This window comes from Amphiura filiformis, chromosome 18 (assembly GCF_039555335.1).
Source record: "Amphiura filiformis chromosome 18, Afil_fr2py, whole genome shotgun sequence".
In the NCBI taxonomy this organism is placed as follows: Eukaryota; Metazoa; Echinodermata; class Ophiuroidea; order Amphilepidida; family Amphiuridae; genus Amphiura; species Amphiura filiformis.
This window is the reverse complement of record NC_092645.1, coordinates 60,137,222-60,162,473: the sequence shown is the minus strand read 5'-3', so window position 1 is coordinate 60,162,473 and position 25,252 is coordinate 60,137,222. Positions and strand designations below refer to the sequence as shown.

At 35.4% G+C, this 25,252-nt stretch overlaps 1 protein-coding gene across 1 annotated transcript in view; it reads left to right on the top strand.

Annotated features, from left to right (window-relative positions):
- LOC140138885 (protein FAM78B-like) overlaps nt 1–17,824 on the top strand; it is a 30,865-nt gene extending 13,041 nt beyond the window's left edge. Inside the window, exon 2 of the mRNA XM_072160665.1 lies at nt 15,128–17,824. Coding sequence (XP_072016766.1) covers nt 15,128–15,662 — 535 coding nt within the window. The 3' untranslated portion in view covers nt 15,663–17,824. The remainder of the gene's footprint in view (nt 1–15,127) is intronic.
- Nucleotides 17,825–25,252: the final 7,428 nt, after the last annotated feature.

Below are 25,252 nucleotides of genomic sequence, written 5' to 3'. Positions count from 1 at the left end.
AATATCCCAAAGTACTATACAACTTTTTTCACTAAATTATGCTCTAGAGACTTTACATTCTGACAAACTCTTTGCTCAAATGTACTACACGTATGTAATTGCTATTTGCTTTGCCCAGAGAAGTTTTACATGCAGTACATAATTATTTTTGTAAAGGTGTGGAGGCTCAGGTCCTTTCAGATCTTAATATAAACAGTTTATTTGTAAAATTGCTAAACATTTGTTGCTGCAGCACCGAAGAAATTTTATACAATTCAATGACAGGGGGCTTAAAATTATGTAAAACATTGCAAATGGGAATTCACACACACACACACACCCCCACACCCCCAACGTTCAGTGTATCTGAAGTCAAAATCATCATAATCCTAGACAGGAAAGTTCAGAATGTAGGGGCATTAGCCAGCCTTCTTGGTCGGGGGGGGGGGAGGTAAAATTTCGGGGCACAGATGAAAAAAATTGCAGTTGTATCATACAATGCATATACCGGTTTTGTTTTTAGAGAGACTGTACATTTCTTCAGCTTCCAAAAAGGCTTTATTCTGATGATGTGCACACAAAAGAATTGTGTAATTCGCCCATGATCAAGATGAATATCTAGGGCTTTATTGTGACAATGTATTTTTCACTATTTTGGCACATGATAGGGGTGAATTTTGGTGGAAAAGGGGGTCCTTGCCCCTTTTCTTTACCCATGTGCCCTTCCAGATTTTCTCTTCCATTTTTTTTGTCAGAGTGGCACTTCTTTTTTCAATTTTTTTCTTTCATTTTTTTCTATCAATTCACCAGGTTATATCTTACTCAATATGTATGATACAATGTAGTATTTAGCTAGTTCCAAGTCAAACCTCAATTGTTAGATTGTATTGAATGAAATGGCAGTTAAGTGAGAAATTTGCTCTAAGGTCACGGCCTTTTGATTCCACCTGTACATGCAATATAAAGTTCAAATACACTGTCAAGGCTACATGGTAGTTCTTACATGTACAGTACATGTATACATTGTAATTTTGATTGACCAATTCTAATTACTCAAAACTATTTCCAATGAATGGTGGCAGATGGTGGATGAATGCTATACTTTTTTTTCTATCTACAATGTATATAATTTAGATGAGATTTTGTGTTACAGAATTTCAGAAAATTTTTAAAAAATCAGTATACATGTACATAGGTTCCATTTCTTTTAAATACAATCTGAAGTTCAACATCATGCATTTCAATTTTATACATGTACTGTGAATGTACTGTAGTATTGTCATTGTTGCAAGTCAGAAAAAAGGTCATTTCACAATATTTACCACGATCTGCTGAGTTCACCATGATCCTGTATTGTAAATGAGCTCTATTGTTTGGGGTTCTGTTACTTCTCATAACAATGATAGTCAAATTATTAATACCTAGTTCAATGTAACATGTTTATTATCCTTGAAGTCTGACGCATGACAAGAACAATAATGCAATAAGCATTAATTGTTTGTGAAGTAAAAATTACTCATGCACAGGAGACAATTACCGTACTGACGCGAGTATAGTCCCACCTTCGAGTATAAAAGTCCCACCCCAAATTTTCGAAAAATTTCAGAAATTAAAAAAAAAAATCAAATTCAATGCATTTTGAAATCATTAATAGAGTATGACATGAATACAAATTATCAATTTTCATATTAAAATACAAAACATCTTGAATTTTTTTTTTTTTTAGGTCAACCATGAATGATCCTAGCATTTAGGTCTAGGTCCTGGGACACTCCAAAGCCGAAAAAATAAATAACTTTTTTGTTGAAATTCGAGTATAGTCCCACCCCCCAATTTTGAAAAATGTTCACCCAAAAACAGAGTGGGACTATACTCGCGTCAGTACAGTAATACCTGCAGCTTTTGATGATTTCCACTATTTGGGCAAAATGCACAGTTTTGATACTTTATATAATAAGTGTGCTTTTTCCGTGAAGGGAAAAAATTGATCTTCACTATATATGGGCAAGTTGTTGTTTTTTGTGACATTTGACCCTTTGCAAAAAATAACCAAGCACATAATTAATTGTTCTCCACATCTATTTTTATTTTTTCGGAAGATTTTGGTCAAAAATACCAATTAAGTCAATTTCAAGGAAATTTGTACTGAGAGACTATTACATGTATGGCTTCCAAATATAATACATGTAACTTTGATTATTTCTTAACAAATTGACACCAAATATGACTAAAAATAATATTGCTATTTGGAAATATGACTGTTTAAAAGAAAGAAAAAAGATTTTGCCGACTGAAGTTACCCCGCTGACCGAAGTCACCCCATTTTATGGTATGAATAATAAGCACAAGTAGTAAGCCAATACATTGGTATATAAGCGAAACTTGCAAAGGTATGCTGTATAAATGTACTACCTTGATACACGAATGGGGCAAAAATTGGGGTATTCATGTTTTGCTCGAAATGCACCCGAAACTAATCAGAGCTTGTGCGCGATACTAGACACACTTCATGGCGTGGCGCACTGACTGTGTCTAAGGAGCGATGCAATGCATTATAGTTTGATTTACGCAGATTGTTTTTGTTTTGTTTGATTGTACATGTTATGTGTTATTAATAAAACCACAATATTGTAAAAATGTGCACCAAATGGCTTCAATGAATTGGGGCGTCATTTTGAAAACATTTTTAACTTGACACATCCGCCCTGAGACACACCCTATGTCTCATTATATTAGACCCACATGTCCATTAGCCAATTGATATAAATGGTATAAAAATGTGCACCAAATGGCTTCAAATGCATGGGCTTCATTTTGGAAAAAAATTTCAACTTCTCAGGGAGGCACATCACCCCTCAAACACCCTTTCAGTCGCGTAAGCGCAACATCCAACTTTCGCACACCAGACTCGCTTTTACAAAATGTGTCTCCCACATTTCAGAATGTATTGATGCCCCTGGTTTATGGAGCAAAATGAGCATCACGACTTTGCAGGGTTCATTATCACAACATGATTGATGTTTGCCATTCGTTGTTATGGTATAGGGCTTGCCACTTTAATAAGGACAATAATATTACTTCTTGTTGGCTGAAGAAACTCAATCATGTCTACTTGACTACAATGATTGACATGAAAATGTTCAAACAGCAGTTGCAAGTCATTTCGGTATTAGAAATAATTTTTCAGCAATATTTTAGTGTACATGTATATGCTCTGTTGTATACAATACTATGTGTATACTCTCACATCCCTGGTGTATCATACATGTATACTACATGTTTCATGTTATTTGCCTAAGGGAGGGGGTGTGTCTGGATTTAGGATATGGTTATAGTTGAAATGACATTTCTGCATTGTACATCCATAAGGGTTTAGCATCAAATTTTACTTATTATGAAAGGTAATACAAAATATATTTCCAGTATTTGTTTCCACATTAATTTAGTCAAAATGAAAATAAAGATACTACAAAAATATTTCATTTAATAAGGTATCTTTGTATCATACTGCTTGGTTGCTGAGCAACATGATACTAACACGGCAACACCATTCCATGGCTAGCTAAATTTGAAATTAAAGGAGGGGGAAAACTTAAGGGGTGATGTATATGAAAGCATTTGGTGAGGATTACCATGGTACTGGAGGCCAAGAAACTTGGTAACAATCCTGAACGTTAGGGACTGGTCAAAATATGGCAATGTAGTGCTGCATGCTGATGTTGAAAGTGTCATACATTTAATAAAGATGCAGAATTGCTTCCAATAACATATTCACAATAAAGAACTGGGCAGTCTCTTAGATAATTTGAGTTGAGCAGGGCATTTAGTCTTTGATCCACAGCTTCATCCCCGACTTGAACAAAAAAAAATTGTAGGACTACACCATGTGTTCATAACCTTGTTTGCAGATTCTATCGTTTCATAAAGACATCATCCATGTATTTTTATGGAGAGGTTTTTGCAAACAATATTTTCATGTTTATTATGACTGCTTCATTGTTTCCTACGGTTAACTGAAATAAGATATCACCTGGTGTGCATGGAGATATGCAATATTTTAGTGTCACCATTTAATACCAAAGTGAAGGAAAGCAAATTGGTAAACCGTAGGAGCTTAATTTTGAGGGACCTGGCCCATTGTGGGAGATAGTAGGAGATGTTTGGCGCTTAATTGAGGAATCGTCCCAATGCTATCATAACAACTAGTAAAATGTGGAATAACACCAAGGCCATATCTCAAAAAAGAAAAGCATTTGTCAAAAAAGGGCTGGACAGTCAGGGGCTTGAACCCTGAACCTCAAAGTGCCACTTAACACTTAGACCAGTGACAGATGAGGTGCCAGTGCAGGGGTAGCGCTAACTTGCGCCAAGTGGCATAGGCGCATTTCTCTAGCTTTTGGTGCACAAAATTACCATATAGAGAAAGGGTCATTTGAATCCCTTATTTCTATTGTTTTGGATCCATAATTTGGTCCCGCTAGATGAGTAAATGGGAGCGTTCACTATAACAGGAAAAATTACTGAATAGGTAGAATAATTGAAAAGGTACATTTTTATTTATCTAAATCTGTCTCTTCTAACATTTTCTTTTTTAGTTTCCTTAGCTTGTGATTTTCCGTTTCCATGTTATTTATTTATTTAACCCAGTTCCCATTATTTTCTAAATCTGTTCTTTCTTACATTTCCCTTTTAGCATTTTTTTTTACTGCTTGTGATTTCCTGTTTCCATATTTTTTATTTAATTCTGTTCTCATTATTTTAGCTTCTTTTTTTCTTACATTTCCTGAATAGTTTCTTTCCTTCTTTGTTTCGTTCCCGTTTCATTTAGTTACTTTAACCCGTTGGTCTAATTACTCGTACCTTTTTGTCCTCATTTTAATTTAATTTATTCTTTATAGTACCGCTTCATCCCGTGACCCGTCCATGTGTTGTCCTTTATTATTTTTCCTTCTTTCCGTATTATCATGTCCACTGGTCTCTGGCTCTTGAGTCGCGTGGCTCTGCGCCGTTCTGGCGCCCATTGGCGTAGTCGCGATTACGCACGTGGCGCTGGACGCGCTGTCGGCCAGCTGCACTGACGCGTAGGCTGACAACCGATTTTCTTAACAAAAAACCCGTTTTTACCCATATTTTCACTGTTTTTGCAGCCAATTCTTGACCGTTTTCAACCAAAGAAAGTTTAAACACGTTCCCGTATATTCATCGATCTCCCGTATGAATTTGGCGACATTTGGATCGAAACTGACGGAGCCTTTATAGGCATATATAGATAGATAGATACAACATTCCCCTATTTATAGTAAGATTATTGCCTTTCATTTCCCTCATCATTTGTTCTTGTGTAAAGATTGATGAATAAATGTGTTTAATTTAAATGCATGATTGAACCATACTTTGTTCTCAAAATTACAAAAAATGATGTGGGCAATTATTGTAGTAGGGTGACGATAATGTATCGCAGGTATTGAGTTGCAACAAATAATAGGTTAAAATAAAAGTTAACACTATTTCCGCGCTAATAACCTAATGCACCTTTATTTTAGATGAGGAGGCACTCTGTTGTTTCTGCATGTTTATCCACCTTGTAACATCCTATCTTTGTATAGATCCCTATTCATCAATGCCAAGATATGTCGCATGTAGTAATGCCAGCTGGCACATGCAACCAAATCCAGTCTTATCACTCATTCACCAGGACTAGTCTTACACAGTACACACAGCACATAGCCCTATACCTTAGCTTCCTCCGTGTATTCAACTTGTATACATGGAAGGCACTACCACAGATCTTGTATTGTAAATGCAATGTACAGACTAGAACTGTTATTTTTTGCATGCCTCATATAGGTTGAACTTGTATACATTGTATGTTGAGCAATTCTATAGTCTGTCTAGCTCGTCTCAAGTTGAGAGTAACGCCATGTTGGATTTCATAGTGGCAGATTTGAATTGCGAGCACTAATCTGTTATTCTGCAGGGCATATACACGTGCATAGAGGGACGATTTGTCTGTATGCTGGAGACCCAACAGCGTAAGGCACAGGTGCGAATTTGCCTCTGCAAAATCTGACATGGCGTTACTGTCAACTTTAAGATGAAACACGCTGTAGTCTTATCAGTCATTGACCAAACAAATGTTATAGGCCTACATGTAGTCCTACAAAGTTTTGTTCATCTAAATCTATTCTGTGTTCTAATCTTTGAGCCCAGTGTGTCTTTGCATGGAGTAAACAAGCAAACCACAGTGGTGATATTGTAAGGGGGCCAATTCCATCCTCTGAAGTTAGTCTTTTATTAGGGGGAATCACAGTATATCAGTAGATAAGTGATCGACCGGAAATCATAGGGGCGTAGGTTCGAGTCACATACATCACAGCTAACGTGTTGTGTCCTTGGGCAAGGCACTTCATCATGTGTGCTTCATTTCACCCCTGAAGATGAGATGCATGTTTATATTTTTATAGTGATTTTGGTGTATAAAATGGGTACTTGCTGGGGAGGAATGCCGGTCCTGGCAGACCCACCACAACAACATTATAAACATAGTCAAGCAAAAAGAGAGATGGGTACTCTAGCCTGTGATTGAACCTGTGCCTTTAGTGCACAGCTGACAGATTCCCCAGCATTCTTCCAAACCAAAGTTGAATATAAATTCCTTTAAAAAGGAATGGGCGTACCAAAACTGTCGATGATGTAAGTATTGGGAGCACGTGGAAAGAATGACAATGTTCGAATAATTATAAATGTATGATTACATTGAAACAACTTTATTGAAACATACAGAAGACAGAATAGGCCCTACACGAAATAGTAAATTTAATTTGTGACATAAGGCAAGAATGCAGCCTATAGACTCTAAATATAAGTAAGAAGGAAAAGTGACCAGACTGTCTTAAACCTATGTCAAAACTCTGCCATTACACACAAATCCCCGTTCAGTTTTTTTTTTTTTTTTTCCACAAGTAATTCTTGATTTCCGTTTGCATTTGAAGCTTAGAATCAGGATGATGAGTTGAACATTACCTAACAGTTGATATCTGGACAAATCATCCAGATGAATCCATGCACCATCCATGATGCTAGTAATAGCTATGCCAGTCACAGATGATTCAAAATATCTTGTTTCTTGAAGTAAATCCATCATTTATTTTGCAATCATAGGTCGCGTACGTCATATTAAATGGATGCCATTGCTTGCTATTTTTTAAGTATTATTGTCAAAGGTGTTATTTTATTTTCATTTATTAAAATAATATTATTTATTTATATTGTATTTAATTAAGTATAAATTATTTTTTATATTTTTTTTAATTTAATTTTTAATACTGAAGCTCAACTTAACATTTACTCTCAAAGCAAAAAGATTTTTTTCTTCTGGTTTCTAATACGTAATTTGTTGCAAGTCCTTGGAATGTATTCAACACTGCTTTCATTTAACATTCCTGATTAATAATATTGCTTATTTTATAATCAATAATTCTCTTTGTTTACTGGCTTGAAATCCGTCCTAATCCAACCAATACATTTGAGAGACTCTGATGGTTTACAGAGCCTAGAGCAATGTGTGCTTATAACGCTATTTCAAATAATTTATGATTAATTGCAACTTGCTATAAAATCCTGATTGTTAATTTGATTAATTATTAACTTAATTCATGGGCTGTAGTCTCACAAAATCCATGGAAGTATTAAGAGCTAGACACTATACTATAGAAAACAAGAATACATGTAGCAAGGATCAGGGCTGGCGAGCCTCAAGCATAATTCATACTTGTACAGGATGTATAGCACTTGTTTGCATAAATAATGAATGAATGTTGCATAATATAGTGGTTTAGATAGGATGCATGTTTAATTGTTTATTGTTCTTAAGAGATGCGTCTGTAAGCTTGAAGGCTGAGATGCATCATTAGATACGCAATTTAAGATGTTGAACAGATCATGAAGCTAGTCTTGACTAGCTTTAACAACAGATCTTGTTGTGACTGCAAGAATACTCTACAAATAATTAGCTAAGCTATAGCTGCTATTTGCTTTATTTCAATGCGTCTACTATCTGGAAAACTAAATTTCAGATGATTGCCCTGGTATGTTACCCCCAAGTCCTGGCTAATATCACGCTATTTCCAGAGTCCTGGGGGCTGGGATTGTAATTGACTGCAGCATAATTGCATGTAGGCCTGTAGGCATATAGAACCCATATTCGTATACATGGTGTTTGAATTCAACTACCTTGGTCCCACACTTAGGGCTTTTCCAAATGGTAAGAAATATATGTTTAGAATTCAGAGATTCCAGACTTCAGGAAATTTTGCTCAGATGTTTGTTTATGTGCAAAAGTATACACACAAGTAAATTTTCAGGAAATTTTCAACCATTTCAGGAAATTTTGTCATCAACCACTGGCATCTCTGAGAATTTAAGTGTGAGTCTTTTGCAACAGTCTTCCCTTTAATTATGATGGATGGATGGTAGTTTTCTGTAACATGTAATTGTGTTCTTTTAACTCGTAAAATTGATCTGAAAAATAATCTGTCTTTGCATTAATCACACTATGAGCAGCAAATAGCATCATCTCTCTTTGCATAGTTCATTAAAGCCATATTATAACATTTCTGTAAAAATAGATTTATAGTATTTATTTTCCATATAAAAATGTTAGCTTTTATAATGTCAGATATATGTCCCCATTTAATTTTGAGCCAAACAAATGAGGCAAAGCAAAGAAAATTGGAATTTATTACTAGCACCAATGCACCGTTACTCCAGCGGTTGTAATACGGTACGACCCTCTGATGTGTGTGTGTACGTGTGTCCCGCACGCCGTGTATGTACTCTGTTATCGCATACGTTCAAAATCACAGATTTTGACAAAACTACAGCACTACAGCACCTTAAGTCTTGATTTTTGCAGAGTATCTTTGTTTACTAAAGTACATTGTAATCGTGTAAAAAACAGAATTAAAATTTTTTTTTAGGGCATTCTCAGTGAATGTTATAATATGGCTTTAATCTCCATTCAACAGTCATAGCTCAAAAAATAGCCTCCAGTCTGGAGTACGAGTTTTTGTACCCAACATATTCAAAGGTCGTTCTTCATGTATGCAAGCATATGGGTTACAGAACTATGTACAGACAGATGATTATGGTTGTGATCCTTGTGTCCTATGATATTTCATACTGTTCTTTACCATGCACTGTTACATCAACGTAAATTTAAATATCCTGGATGGAAGATCTAGTTTAGACATCAATATTTGTAGTGGGGAATTAAAGAAACTATCTGCGATTCATGTTAAACATAAACTGCAATGGAGCTTCAAAATGAAATGAAAAAATTAATCAAATTAAAACCATAATATGAAAATTCGGTTTTTTTCAAACCTGTTTTGTTGTGTTTGTCAGGTTTAAGGAGTATATTGTGATCCTATTTTATGAAATTTTTCAATAGATATTCACGAAAATAGCTTATTATTCCCAAAATTTCAGTTGATTCCGATTTTGCATTTGCGAGTTATGCATGATTATGTGTATTACCAGCTCCATAGGCCACTGTGTTGAATTATGTAATAGAATATAATTCTGTATATGTAATAGAAGGATATGATATGGATGTCTATAAAATTCTCTTTTAGATATTTTTGTTCATGATGAAAAATTGACAATGGCAAAAACCGGCAGTGCAGGCAAATATGTGAATCCCAATTTAATGATAGCTGGAAGTGTCCTACTCTGCCCACATTGACTAAGACCCCGTTTACACTAGGGAAAAGTCGTACTTCAACAACGACTTTTTTGAAGTCGAGTTCAGTCGAATTCAGGTCTAAACAGGTACAGTCGTTGTTCAAGGACGACCGAAGTCGAGTTCAAAAGTCGTTGTTCAACAATGCTCCTGAGGTTCATTAAGTCGAATTCAATTAGACCTTGTCGTGGTTGAAGTGCGACTTTTCCTGGTCTAAACAGTCAGTCGAATTGAATTCGACTTTTTCATGTGTGTTGCTGACCTGGCAAGGTGAATTTCCGGTCCGTTGATTTGTTGGTAAGCATGTGATATCGATAAACAACAGCTCTTGTGTATTTTCGTACATGCACAGCATACTGCAGTGAGTGTACATCCATGCACGAATTAATTTATGCTAATCCTCTGTCTTAATCGAATTTGATGTCGAGTTTGAATTGGACTTTTCTCTAGTCTAAACGGGGTCTAAGATGTCAAGTTGTACCCTTGTTTGTGTTATTTTACAATAATATATTGATTGAGATAAATGTTTGGCTGCTTCGACCAACAAAACCTCGTCTACCTTAAATTTATAGCTAGGGTACTTTCATTTGTTACAAAACATTTAACAAGTAGACTGACCTATTTTAAGAGAGTTTTACATTTCCGTGCTAATCATTCCAGCTTAGGGAGCCTATACACTTTTATACTACTACATTATGCTGACTAGCATGCATGATTTCTCCTTCAAATTGGTCATATCCTTATACTGCTCAATTTTTGAGGCAGTTTTAATTTTGTGAAAAATGTAAATAAGTAGTGATTTGGGGAATATTACATGATAAATGTCAAATAAAGTTTTTGAAGTATATTACAGACTGCGTGGATATTCTGCACTGCTCGGTATAATAACTTGATGTACAGGTATGCAATTTTCAGAAATCATTGCAAATTGTAGAACACACAAATATTTGTTCAGGCAAGTCTATATAGAATCCATGAAGAAAAACAGGTTGACCGATTGTCAGGGTTGCGTGTTTAATTACGCCCAAATTGAAAATATATTTTTAGCTCAATATTCAGCATTCATTGGATGCGGGTGTGCATTGTTGGCCATTTGTGTGTTGTTTTGCCAACAAATTGTAATTTTTTACTCTTCTGTGACGACATTTGGTGTTGTTATTTGTCACTAGGATCCACAACATGCTCATCTATCAGGGGCACAGTTCTTAAACCCAATACATTTGTACATTCATTGAATGACCTTTGAAAATTTGGGTACAAAAACTCATACTCTGCAACTTGAGGTCAAATTTTGCACTATGATTACATATAAATTGAGGTTATTGGACTATGCCATTGGGATGAGGCTATTGTGATCAATAGTGTGTGTTATAGAGGGAAATAGGTCAGATAATTATAGGAACCCCACCCAGTGGTCATGTGATGCCAAGTATAAACATCTAGATAATTCATAGACATAGCAACATAGTTCACAACATTCAAACATACTTATTGATTTTTAATTCTTTGTTTGCTTAGGAATTGAAGGTGAATTGATTATTTAAATTATTAATTGACAAAAGCTAAAATAGCTAATACTTTAACATGTATTCATGCCTGTACAGTCCCATGTAAAGAAATAAGGGATTCATTCTTGGGAACAGTTGGGCAATGTTATTCTTAAAAATGTTCATTTTTCCAGGCCTGCTTATTTTTCATGTACGTGTGACTTAAGGGATCTAGAACGGCGTTTATGGCGTTTCGACAGTATTTTTTGTGGGACATGAGAGCACCTCAGACGTATCGAATTGCATTCTGAATACGAAGCATGTCTTTCTGATATCAAATAATTTTCATTTTTTTAAATTCACAATATAATACAAATTTTATGACAAATTATTAAAATTTGATATTTTTCAAATTTTTGATATATAACAGTCCTCGAAATAAATTGTATAAATCTAATGATATATTCTTAAAGTGTATGTAGCTGGGAGGAAAAGCCGACGATCAATTGAAAATTTTGACCTTTTACATGTATATTGAAGATATGGATTTTTTCCCAAAAAGACCTATTTTTTTTGTGTGTTTTGGGAAAAAATCCATATCTTCAATCTGAAAAGGTCAAAATTTTCAATTGATCGTCGGCTTTTCATCCCACCTACATACATTAAGTATAAATCATCAGATTTATATGATTTGCCATAAAATGTGTATTACATTGCGAATTTCAAAAATCAAAATTATTTGATATCAGAAGGACATTCTTCGTATTCAGAATGCAATTCGATATGTCTGATGTGCTCTAATGTCGCACAATAAATACCGTCCAAACGTTCATACCCTTCCCTTAAAGGAGGATTTCGTGATCCTAGCATCCTCTTTTTATGACATTTTTCAGTACATATCCACGAAAAAGGCTTATTCCCAAAATTTCAGTTGATTCCGATTTTGCGTTTGCGAGTTATGCATGATTATGTGTATTACACTGCTCCATAGACAATGCGTTGTAATTTCGTTCTGGTGCACCAGAACGAAATTCAAATTTCACGATATCTTTGCAAAACGAATTAATCTACAAGAAATATTTTGTACATAAACATTATGTAGCCAGAGGTTTCCAGTGATATAAAAATCTCAACTTTTTTTTGAGAAAAGTGGGGGATGAGGCTGTGGATCACGAAATGCCCCTTTAACTTATTTTAATATGTTACCTGTGAATGGAGACTGTTTACTTGGAATTTGTGATTTCAAGGATAGGTGATCTATGACTCCTAGAAGGAAAACTCCTCGTACTAAACTCACTGTTTTGTTCATATTCAAAGAAATGACAATTGAATTGATTGTAGACAATTGCTATACTAGGTTGGATTGCATTGTATAGAGATTGGTCTCCTTGGGCAAACCAAAAGAATGTCCCATAGCTGACAGGTGTTGTACTTTTAGTGCAGAAATTATCAAAATGTTTATAAGGCAACTATTGCAGATAGTCCAATAGATTGCCGTAACCATTGTACAAATCATGTTAAATTTGCCATATTACTTATAACGATATGAGAAAGAAGTAATCAGAGAAAATTGCTGATACCAATTTTCATCACATAATTTCACATCTCATCAACTACAAGTTCTCAATCTAAGCTCTGTTTTTAGTCATCTTGCTAAGCTGCCACCATGGTGTTACCATGGTTACTGATTTTGGTTTGGGTGGAGATTTGCAGTATTCTGAAAACTGACCCAAAATTCTATCAAATTGAATGAAGAAGAAGAGAGACCCAAATACTTATAAATAGAACTTGACACAAAAGTAACAAGCTTCTCATTGAAAAAACAAAATGAGAGTACAATTTCCAAGCTTGTTTTTGTTGATTTGTTTTGTTTTTGGTTTGATTTGGTTGTCCTTGTTATCAGAAAATGTTATATTTAGTTGTTCTGATTAATTTTGTTATCACTGGCAGATGGTTGTAAACATGTTCATATTCTTAATCCAAGGTTAATGGTTTCATATTGCGGGGGGGGGGGGTTGTTCACTTGAAAAAACATATAATCTAAAAGCATAAAAGCACAATGAGATGGATAATATGAGCCTTAATTGCAACATCATGATAATATTCAACCCATATACATGTACACATACTAGGGTCCACTGGTCAACAAACTTCCTCTAGCAAAGTATATAATATGCTTGCATAATGTTGTTTCCTGACCATGATAAGACATACGTTTTTTGTGCTCACGTTCATATGGTTTCCTGGGCAGGAAGTTTGGGATAATTGATAAAAGACATGAACGAGCACTAGTCATTATCAGAGAGTATAGTCTGTATCTATAGATAGAAACCTTGTGTAACTTGTAAGACATTTAGTGCTTTCTTGAATAGCAATGCCATATAAATAAGAGACATAGCCAACAACAACAGCACCATTAATATATTAAATCATGCCATAGAAAAATTGTAGAATTTAGGCAATTCCTTCCAAGGAAATGTTAGTATTGGAGCAGAGGTGTCACTTAGAGTGGGGATGGGGGATGAGCACAGGAATTTTTAAAAATCAAAATTATTTGAAGGACATTCCTCGTTATGCAATTTGGTGTGTCTGATGTACTCTCAGATCCCACAAAAAATAATGTGATGTGGGTGACTGAGCCCTTAATAGCGAAACATCAGATTTTGTCACAATTGCAGCACCAAAAGCCTTTATTTTTGCAGGGCACGATGTTAGTTCATTAAAGTACATTCATATAAAAATGTGTCTAAAAATCAGAAGTTTCAAACAAATTGGAAGGCATGCTTCTGCAAATGTTAAAAGCAGAATACTAATTTGCCCATTACCATGTCACGATTGCCAACAACATCGGTGTTTGAACTGGAAAGGGATTGTCCCTTTTTCAATCAGAAAGGGACTTTCCCTTTTTCAATCTATTATATTAATTCAAGTACCATTAACTTGTGATATTATATGCCAAAGGGGTTAAAAGAATGCGGTGTATGACAAAGTTGTGATATTATATGCCAAAGGGGTTAAAAGAATGCGGTGTATGACAAAGTTGTGATACTATTATTATCTTGTAGTTTTGGAAATGCATGATGAAGATGAAATGCACATTTTCATCTCTTGTTACCATGGTTACATCCTCTAAGGGAAGGTAACATTTTCTTTTCCAGGAATAATTTTACAAAGTGCAATTTGTTTGATTGAAAATGGAGTACTAAAATTTGGGAACAAATCATCTGAAGATGACTTACAATGTACTCTAAGTTAAGAGCTACTTCAGCAAGAATTCCTTGTATAAGGGAGCTAGTGGTTGCCGATACACCACCAAAGGATTTTAAAACCCAGCTCAGTGTACAAACAAACAAACAAACAAACAACAAATTCATTGCAAGAGTCATTGTGTGGGGACTGTGTATTATGCCCTTTTAAACAGTGATACAGGCTTGTTTTGAATGGTTCAAGACTCTTTTTGTGCAATGGACTAGAAGTGCATTTCAGCTTTGACCCTGGTGCAAAATAAAAATGTGTGAAAAGGGTATGTCAAAATAAAAAAATAAATGTATCTTTGACAGGACCTCAAACATGAAACATCATTTAGGTTGTCAACAATAAGAAAACATGGTATATTTGAAAAGACTCTAACATAATCATCAAAAATTTCAAAATAATGATAATTTTCCGCTATTTCAGGGTACTAAATGTGACCAAAATATGTGTATTAGGTAAAAAGTCCCAGAAAATATACTTGTTTACGGTCTGTTTTGCAAATGCATGCATGAGTCTGAACTCCATATCGGAATGCAAGTTCCATTTGGAAGTCTACATCCAGGTCCACAGTTGTTGCCTAATGTTGTATTTCATTCCATTTATGTTCATCATGATGACCATTGATACATATATTCACACATCTGTTATTCTTTTCTCATTCCAGATCCAGTTGGGAGATCCCAGCCTTGAAAAATGGACAGCAGAGATTTGTGAGTGATTCAGACGGTAAACATTATCCATGGTACGGGTGCACAACGGAAGTTGCAACCATATCAGGACCTACATCATGTTATAGCACTTTCCATCTTCGTATGAATGATAACTTCCATCCGTCGATAACCTGGGATATTCCCGTCAGAAATAGTCACCAAGTGCGCCTGACTCATCTAGAAAGAGACCAAAGCTTCACTGTGTGGTTAATTGCTATTAACAAGACCACCGGTCAGAAATTTGTGTTACGAACAATCAAATGGAGAATGCAGATCAACATTGTTGTCGACGGATCACAACCATTAGGGAGACGGGCTCGCCTTATGGAGCCTGTCATACAGGATCAGCCCCAAATTCTAGAACCTTGGCAAAATGAAGTGGCACCCCCGGAGGCCTTGAGAGCACCTAATGCTAATAACGCCCAGACTCTAATATGGCGGCCTGCTACGGGAGGCGAAGTTGTTATAGTGCCACCCGTCACACATTAGATAGGGGCTTAGATAATCTTTTTATATCATAAAACAGCCAACTTGTGCCTAGAATTACGACGTGAGAGCAGTACTCCACAGTGTCAACAATTTTTATGATAATGAACTTATTACATTGCCACAGTTATTTTGTTGTTTCCCTGGATATGTGCAATTTTACCTAAGGAACTATTTACACAACTTCATTGGAATACTTGTTTGTAAAATAAGAAGTTACAGCGAAATAATCAACTTATTATGGTGTTTTACCGATATGCAAGATAGGGTGCGATTTGGAGATAAATGTGTGGATTTTTTCGATGCATAATGGCACTTTTGTGACGCTATGCAGACAACATACTTATTAATTTGCTGCTGAGACTTATGTCCACACCTCCATTTTTATCGTCTGGAGGAATTATTTACAACAACAAAGTTTTTTTTTGAATAAAATACTTGAAAGTTGAAGCAACAACTCAGGACATACTTGTATGTTATATAGAGTTACATCTCTCTTGGAATATTTGAGTAAGTTGACAATGCCATTACATGTATGGCATACGCCGGTGCTGCGGGATTTTGTCATAATACCAATACCAACACCATTATGTGACACAATCTGATCCAATCACACCAAAGTTGGCAATAATGAAATTGAGATTTAGGCAACAATAGGAGTAAATATACAATTTAAAAACTTGTTCTGCATTTTGCAACCAAGTAAGTAGGCCAGGCACCGTTTGAACATACTGAGCAAGTTAGTGATGGTTGTAACTGACTTTTCAAAATGTCCAACTTTGGTGTGAGTGGATCAGATCATGGCATATACCATTTTTACTGTACAAAGGTAGATACCTCATTTTTACCCTGGGGAGCCAATTGTATTCATTATTATGTTTTGTTGAGTCCAAGTGTGTGAAAATATTGGATCTAAAACATAATAATGATAAAATTGGATGCTTTACGCCCAATATTTATTGGTCTCGCTATGAGGTTTAAAATATTGGACTCGACTAGCTCAACCAATAAATATGGGCTCAATCGATTCAATTTTATATCAAAGTTGTATATCGCCGGTATACAAAATAAACAGGGAAAAGGGTATTTTTGCACGGCCAGGCGTGATATCCACGTATCTCCAAAAGGGTAGCAAAAAAAACAAAAATTGTTGAATTTATGTTCGAAAAGGTATGCTTCAAATTCACCCACATCATGCCAAAAAAATCGGTTTATATTAAGTTAAAAAAAACGTACTTGCTTTTGGTAGGAAAATAATTGCTTTGGGTCCATTTACACAAAGAAAAAATTCTTGCTTTGGATACTTTTTGAAAATCCTTGTACACCGGTGATATACAACTCTGAATATAAGTGCCCCTCCCCTCAGATTTTTATTTCGGAAGTAGACTGGTTGAAGAACACCTGTCTCCCTCCCGAGGTAAAAGGCAGTATTTGGTACATCATTTATAAACAGATGCTGTGTTGTGACTTGGGAAAACAGATACAGTTCATCATGATCAAAGAAATATGATTTCTTAGAAAGAGGTTTTTAAGTTTATTCCTTGATGTACATAACACATAAAAATTACAAGTTTTATATTCTTTTTTTTTTTTTGCAGGGTATTATTATTATTATTGATAATAATTATGTGAATTTGATGCTTCCAAACTAGTGAAAAAGAGGTCATTGTTTTATGTGAATACAATGCTTCCAAATTAATGCTGTTTTATCGGGTCAATTGAATTGGCCCAGTGTTCATCTAGAGCAATAAAGAATGAAGATTGAATTAATTATCATTTGCACAAACCAGTGTAGTCTTGAAATGCCTTCACTTCTCATCAGTCTTAATAAATTTGACGGTTTGATACCTTAAGATTTGATAGTCCAAATGTGAATAACAAATTATTTTATTTATTTTGACTGTCAAACCTTCGGAGTAATTCACCAAAAATGGGCTATATTCTGTTTGAAAAGCCTTTGTTAAGAAAGATTTTGGTATTCCAACCAGACCAAAAGTTTTTATATCCAATCCAAATTCAACAATTTTTATCAAATAGCAGTGATATGGGAACGTGTGATAGATTTGGAATTTCAAGAAAAATTTCCCCAATAGGGGTTAAATGTTTGTTGTGACATCAAAGTGGAGTATATCAACATTTCACACAGGTTCTGATGAATTTTAATATAAATATAAAAAAGCAAACACAATCCACCTGAATTTATATTGTATTTCAATGCAAAGCTGGTGTCATTTTCTACAAGGGGTTGTGAATTTCAAATGGAAGAGCCTAAGTACCAGATGTGGCCATCGTTTTCTGGAATAGCTTGCATCCTGTTTGCAAAATGTACATTTTGTAGGGCTGTGAAATTTCTTGGCGAAGTCTGCTACAGTCTGTCCACATAGAAGTACAAAGTAAAAAGACCTCGGAAACTGGAGGTACAATGTATGAGAATAATTATTTCAATGCAATGCGTGCGTAAATGCTTCTTTGGGCCGCCAACTGCTGTGTGATTTGTACTTGTCGAGCGCACCACGCTCTATACGCATCACGTTTTTTAACACGCAGTATGTGTGACGCAAAGCATCGACCCCAGATGCCACAGATTTGGTTTGTACTTCTAGGTGTCCTGATTCAGAGCTACAGTTGGGAAATAGTATTGTGATCACGACAGAACTTCCTGGATTGAGACACTGTTGTGAAATGAGTCTATGAAATACCCTGATTGAGACTTGTAGAACTTTGCGAGATGTCTTTTGGAGACAGGTGAAATTTGTGGAAAGAGTCTCTGAAATTTCACCCAATCTGTAGTCCTTGATGGAAATGGATAAATTTGATGATTGAATAATGAGACAGCAATTTTGACGTACTTGGTGCATGAACCCATTCCCATTAGGGAGCGATTACTACTTATACCATATGCCAGGAGGAATTTGGGGCACAACAAATGTGGCAGAGGAGGGGGAACACTAGTATAAGGCCATGAAAAATGCCATTTTCATCATGGGAAAAAATATGAGGATACAATTTTTTTAATACTGGGAGGGGGAGCATGAAATTTTTGTGTGAAGAAATAACAAAATTCCTGCATTCCCCTTGGCATAAATAGTGATCGCTCCCATTGTGCTTGTATGTACTTATATCCCTTTATGAAACAAATGACAATATATGTCCAACCGAGATTGGTGCTGAAGCTTGTTTGTTAATTATGTTAACTAATGATATGTCTGTAATATTTAACTAAAACATATCTCTGTATTTTTATGCATGCCAAATTTACAAACATTCAAATTCACTTGTTTTGTAATCATGTCTATTTATAAAATGCTTCTTTATAAATTTTTTCCAGGGGGTGCATTAATTTTGAACAGTAACATTTGCGACACATCCTAAGACCATTTATTTCAAATACCATCATAAGTCAAACATAAAATCCTACATGTCTAGAAATCTGATGGTATTGGACTTATAATACACTAGGATCCACAACATGCTCATCTATCAGGGCACATTTCTTTAACCCCAATACATTTGTACATTCATTGAATGAACTTTGAAAATTTGGGTACAAAACCTCATACTCTGCAACTTGAGGTCAAATTTTGCACTCTGATTGTTAAATTGAGGTTATTGAACTATGGCATTGGGATGAGGCCATTGTGGTCCATAGTGATATGTTGTAAATGGTATAGAAATGTAAGTACTGCATATTTTATCAAGGTGTGTCAACATTAGATAATTCACAGAACATGCTCATGTAGGGGCTCTTTGCACTGAATTTCAGCAGAGATCTCATATATATATGATATTGCATGTGACTTAAGAGGAAAATGATGTACACTTAGTAAGTTATTTACCAGATTGTTTCATTGTATGTTGTGTGTAATGCGTTGGGACTGAGAATTCAAAGCATGCGCTAGGCCAGGGGTTCTTAATAGGCGTGCGGGCAGGACCATTTGTGGTTGGCTCTGTAAGCATCTTCAAATTCTATAGTAAACGATGGGAAGACAGAGTGTATTTTGCCTGCAAACATGGATTTGCCCTATAGATGTGGCCCGCCAGCAAACAATGGGCACCGCATACACTCACTTTGAATGCTTTCAGATGCCATTTATCTTTCAACGAAAAAGCTGTAAGTACACTGTTTTAGCAGTTACCCCAGGTAATTAAATATTGTGTCACATTTATCATACAGTGCACATGGGGATTTATTCTTCTCTCTGGAACATTCATGTACCACCTTTTTGTGTTCTGGAATAGCAAGTAGCCAGACTCATGTTACAAGCGAGAGGCAGCAAGGGAACGAAAACAGCTCCCTTCTCCATACATACATTGTACAACCATGTGTCTGTTTGAGTAAAATTCACATGGTTTTCAGATGGCAATGGTCACATTTGTTAGCTGTTCATCCACTGTGGTTCATCACAAGAGGCTGTTCATACAAGTTTCAAGTGACATTCAAAATACTTAGTAAGCTAGTCCCCCTGCTAGATTATGGGAACTAAACTAACTTTGCTTTTAGAGAGGTATATTGTTTAAGCTTTTGATTTGTGATTATAATGTCACATTTCACTCATGCCTTGGATTAATAAACCAGTTATATTTTCTGTGAAGCTTTTATTTTAAACAAGGCTTCAAGCGGCCTTATATTTCCTATATTTTGAAACTCTTCCTATAGTTTCCTATATTGTAACAAAATGTCCTGTAATTCCTATATTTTTTAGGAACTTACCATGTTTTTTTTCACTTGCAGTAGTGAATTTCTTGACAAATTGAAAAATTTGTCAATTTTCAGCAGGTAGATTTTACTGGCCTATATAGACATACCAGTCTAAAATGATGCACACATCATGCAAATATTAAAGTATCTTTGGGAGTCAGACATTTCATACTGGTCTCTGATGCTGATACCCACTTTATTTGGCTCTCCCTGTCCTATATTTGTCCTTTATTTGTTCAATATTTTTATTTGGAATGGAGGTCTATATTAAAGCCATAGTGTACGATTTTATAATATGAAATTGGTTAATTTTTTTCAAACCTGATTTTTTGGCATATTTGTAATGTTTACACATGTCCCAACTTGCACCTAAATGGAATCAGCCAAATTTGTTGTGTTTGTAGGTCAACAGAGCAAAGTTCGACATGTCGTAATTCAAGAATTATGAAATTATGTCCTCCTATAGAACTGTGTGTTAAAGGGCCAAAATAACCAACAGGGTTTCTTTCACTTTACCTTGTTAATTCAGCTCAAAATGGACAGAAACCCTTCCCGATAATTATTACTAGCATTATTTCAGCATTTTGAGTATATAATAACAAATTTAAAATTGGAAGGAAATCGTACATTAAGGCTTTAATGATTCATTCTTGTTTTTGCAAGGGTTGGCTTGAAGCTGTGTTTTATATGATGATTATCATGTTAGTTTATAGACTTATGAATAACTTATAATTTTGACAATGATTATGATACAGTAAATAAAACATACATGTACATGTACCACGAAACAAAATCCAAGTAGAATGTGCTGTATCATGGATGGTGAATGTAAGAAATTAGAGGAAGGTTATTTAGCTGCATGACTTTATTTATAATTTGTGACATGTCATGTCAAAAGGAGACACTTTTGGGCAGGTTATCAATTTTGAGGTTTTTACATATCTTAAACATAGAGATATTTTGCTCCACAACGCCGTTTTCCCCAATTAAATCGGACATTCCTAAGCGAAGTTATTGAGTTCGTAAGTTATGGTAAATTATAAAATTGGAACTTGAGATATCGGCCTTTCAGACTATATTTTTGTAACAAACCCAAATTGTGAAAAAATCACCCCCGGGCAGATTTTTGGCTATTTCTCCATTTACGATCCCCCCAAAAGTGTCTCTTTTTGACGTCACATTTGAACACAATGATAAAACTAAGTGGCAATTCCCAATCTCCTTTGCAAAGAAACTGATATTAAGTTCATCGTCAGTGACTATAATTTGGTTCCGCTCAAGTTTTGCTGGCCACAGTATTGAATTGTGTGCGTAAAGTTAATTGCGTAAAGTGTACACACAGTGTAAAGGGCGGTTTGTCGACACACCTGCAGCACAACCACAAAAAAGTATTGATGTCACAACTGAACTTTAAGGGAACCGATATATAGTAGAGCATGCGCAATAACAATGTAACATAGACTAAATTTTGTGCAAAGGATTCTGGGAGTAGAGCATTTCGGAAAGTCCTGAAGACCTCTGCTATTGAAACCCAGAATACAGCATGCCCATTAACAATGTTACTGTGCAGGTAAATTATAATGTGTATGTTAATTGCAAAGGAATCTGACAAACAAGAATAAATTACCGAAATGTTCTAGTATTGTGAATGTATCTGTTAGTGTTTCTAGGAACTTAAACTATGTCAGTAGGCATTGCTCAGGGCTAGTGTTATTTCGATTCAGAAAATGAATTTCAATTCAATTCAGATTATTTTGTAAAATCATTTTGATGCAATTTCAATTCAATAATTCAATTTCTATTCCAATGCGTTGAAATAACACTACTCAGGGCACACTCTGCTGTACCATTGCAAAAAAGTAACATGCATTGTTTGGATACAATTAGAGCACATTCATTCGGCCAGGTCATTAAGTCTTGTGGTTTTCAGAGTATGCATACAAACTTGACAAAAATCTACCTTTTAGAGCCATACAGAACTGAGTTGAATGTTGTTATTCTTCAGATGTACATGTTAGTTTTCAGAAAGCATTTCTACTTCATAAAACAAATGCTGTAAAAATGCTAAAACAGAAAAATTGTTGAAACATACAATGTAGGTTTTTTTGGTGAAAATGAGTTTTTCCATTTTTGTCACAAAAATATATTTTTCAGTATTTGGATGTGTTCCCTTACTATTTTGAGTTGAACTAATGATGTACAATGAAAAAAAAAAAAAGAAGAAAAAAGGCCAAGCGCCTAGATTACGAATCACCAAATCTGATTGACTGGTTAAATGTTGGGATCCCTAGATTTAAAAGATGTAAAAATGGAATTCAAAAAATGATTGATAGTGTCCTCTTGTGTTTAAAGGTAATTCAGTTGAACATTGAGGCATTATAAGTGAATATTTTGTATGATATGTAAAACCTGATTGGTTGATTGATCCAATGAGATGTAAATTTTGAATATGATCAATCCAAGATAAATCATCAATAGATAGTATTATAAATTATAGTAAAATAGTAATATTTATAATCATTACTTTGTATAGCAGCCGTATGATTCACTGCGAACACCAGAGCCTTAAATTATGATTATAAGTGCGATTTTTGATATATTGAACATGGTGGTTAATATTAATGTCTCTGTAAAGTGGAATTTCATTATCATGACGTATTTATAGCCTGATAACAGCAGATTTTTTGTAGATCATATGTATTACTTGACAATGAATTGCACCGTAGGATAATATTTCCTGTGACAGTGAAGCAGAGCTCCCAAACTACCCAACCTATGAAGACAGAGATAAAAAGACTAGTTTGCGTCTGACGCCACTGTCAATCAAATTCCCTACAAATCTTGATTGGTTAATAGCGTGTAAAAGGAAGGTCGATTTATCTGGTCCCGATCAAAGAAAAGGAATAGCACAAAATGTCGAAAAATTACGTACTTTTACAAGGCAAATAAGCAACTTTTCTACGCATTGTTGACATGGTGCCTTCGAAAGAAGTTTCCTACTATAAAGACCTAACTTTTGAGATGGTTTGTATGTTTGAAGGAGCAAAATTAACAATAAGGCCCCCGGTTTTATCGCCGCGTTCAGCGAGTCATCATCACGACACTTGTAAACAAACCGTGCTCGAGTTTTATTGACAGATCATGTCAGATGCGATAAAGTCTTTTTATCTCCGTCTTTCATTATATATGCACCCAGATATTTTGTTACCACCCTGGGCATCCCATAAGTTACCCATAATGCATTTGTTTTTCAAACTGCTTCCTATTACTGTAAGAACAACTCATTAAGAAGGATGGGTAATTGGTTTGTTGAGAATAAGGTTTCTGAAAGTTTGTCTGGAAGAAACCAATTTACCCATGCAGAGAAATAGTTGCTTCCGTAATGACTGTTTAAGGTCATTGTATTTTGACCCGTGAGGTCATTGTTGTTATGGCTTTGCAAGCGCATCATACCACATCCAATTGTAAGGCCGGTTATGGCTTAGCCAGTCATCAGCCAATGGGAGTAGACCTATTGTTGGTGCGGGTTTGCTTTCGTTTCATTTCACATTCATCAAATTCGGATCGAGGAATTTATTAGGGCCTAAGTGGTGCGTCTCATAATTTATTTTTCTGTCTATGGGTAACGGAAAAGAGTATATCAGCAGGGTATTGGAATGTCTTTACAATTAATCATTGTACAAGTAATTTGCATAGTTTGCATAAGAAACCAGTTTGGTTCATTGCATTTGTACAATGGAGGTTGAAAGTTACTACCATAATAGAAAATACACACTTGTATGTTGAATAGATCTAAATGTAAGCCTACCTATTCGCCAGCGAAGTGGTTTAACTCCCTGGTCACTGCATCACACACCTTTTGGAATTGATAGTACATGTCATAGACTTCGTGTTCCGATCATTTCGATCATGATTCAGGACTCTCAAGCATGATCCAGTTGACATAGTGATAATCGGATTACATGTAACACTTTGCTGGCGAATTCCAGGGTGGTGCACACAAGCTAAATATGAATCACAATTATGAATTTCTACAAATTGGTGCCTATATCATTTTCTATTTCAATTTTTTAAGATGTTTCAAATAGCAATCTCTGCATTATCAGTTGCTCTACATACCTGGATATTTATGTATAATAAGTCCCAGGGGGGCCACTCATATAAAAAGTTGTAAGCATGCGTGTGAACAAAAACGCGGAATATGGGTGCTTTTTTCTACTGTAACACGGGCCCGCACGGGCCCGTGTTAAGGGTCTCAAAATCATTGATTATAGCAAATAAGGGTGTCATTTTTGACACCATGTGTCCGTGCTAAGGGTAGTTAAATCTAATCACATTCCTATGCCCCTACAATCGTCATAATAAAATAAACTGCCCTAATAATGCAGGCGATAATTATGTTGAATAATGATAACTGAGTAGGCCTAAACCTACCAAATCCAGTTAGGAAGTATCCAATTAGAGTAATTAGGGAAATAAGAAACCTTGAAAGTTGATGTCTTTTACTTTTTTCTTCAAAATTGATCATGCATCCTTGCTAAGGGTTAGATTTAATCCACTTGTAATTTTGTCCTTGTTAAGGGTATGGTTAACAAACCATTATCCTTGTTAAGGGTCATTTTGAAGACACAATGGTTGTCCTTGTTAAGGGTGCTTTTCTGAAGTGCATTCACACGCATGCTTACAACTTTTATATATGAGTGGGCCCCCTGGGTAATAAGTATGTGGATTTTACAAATGTATCATGTTCTTGTAGTTGTCTCAGTGGCGGAGCCCAATTCACTCATTGTATTCTTTAAATAGTACAATGAACAGCAGGGGTAGCACTAGGCTGCATTTTGGGGTCCCGGACTCACCAAAATACAGTTCGGACCCCCTATTTTTTTGGTTCCTG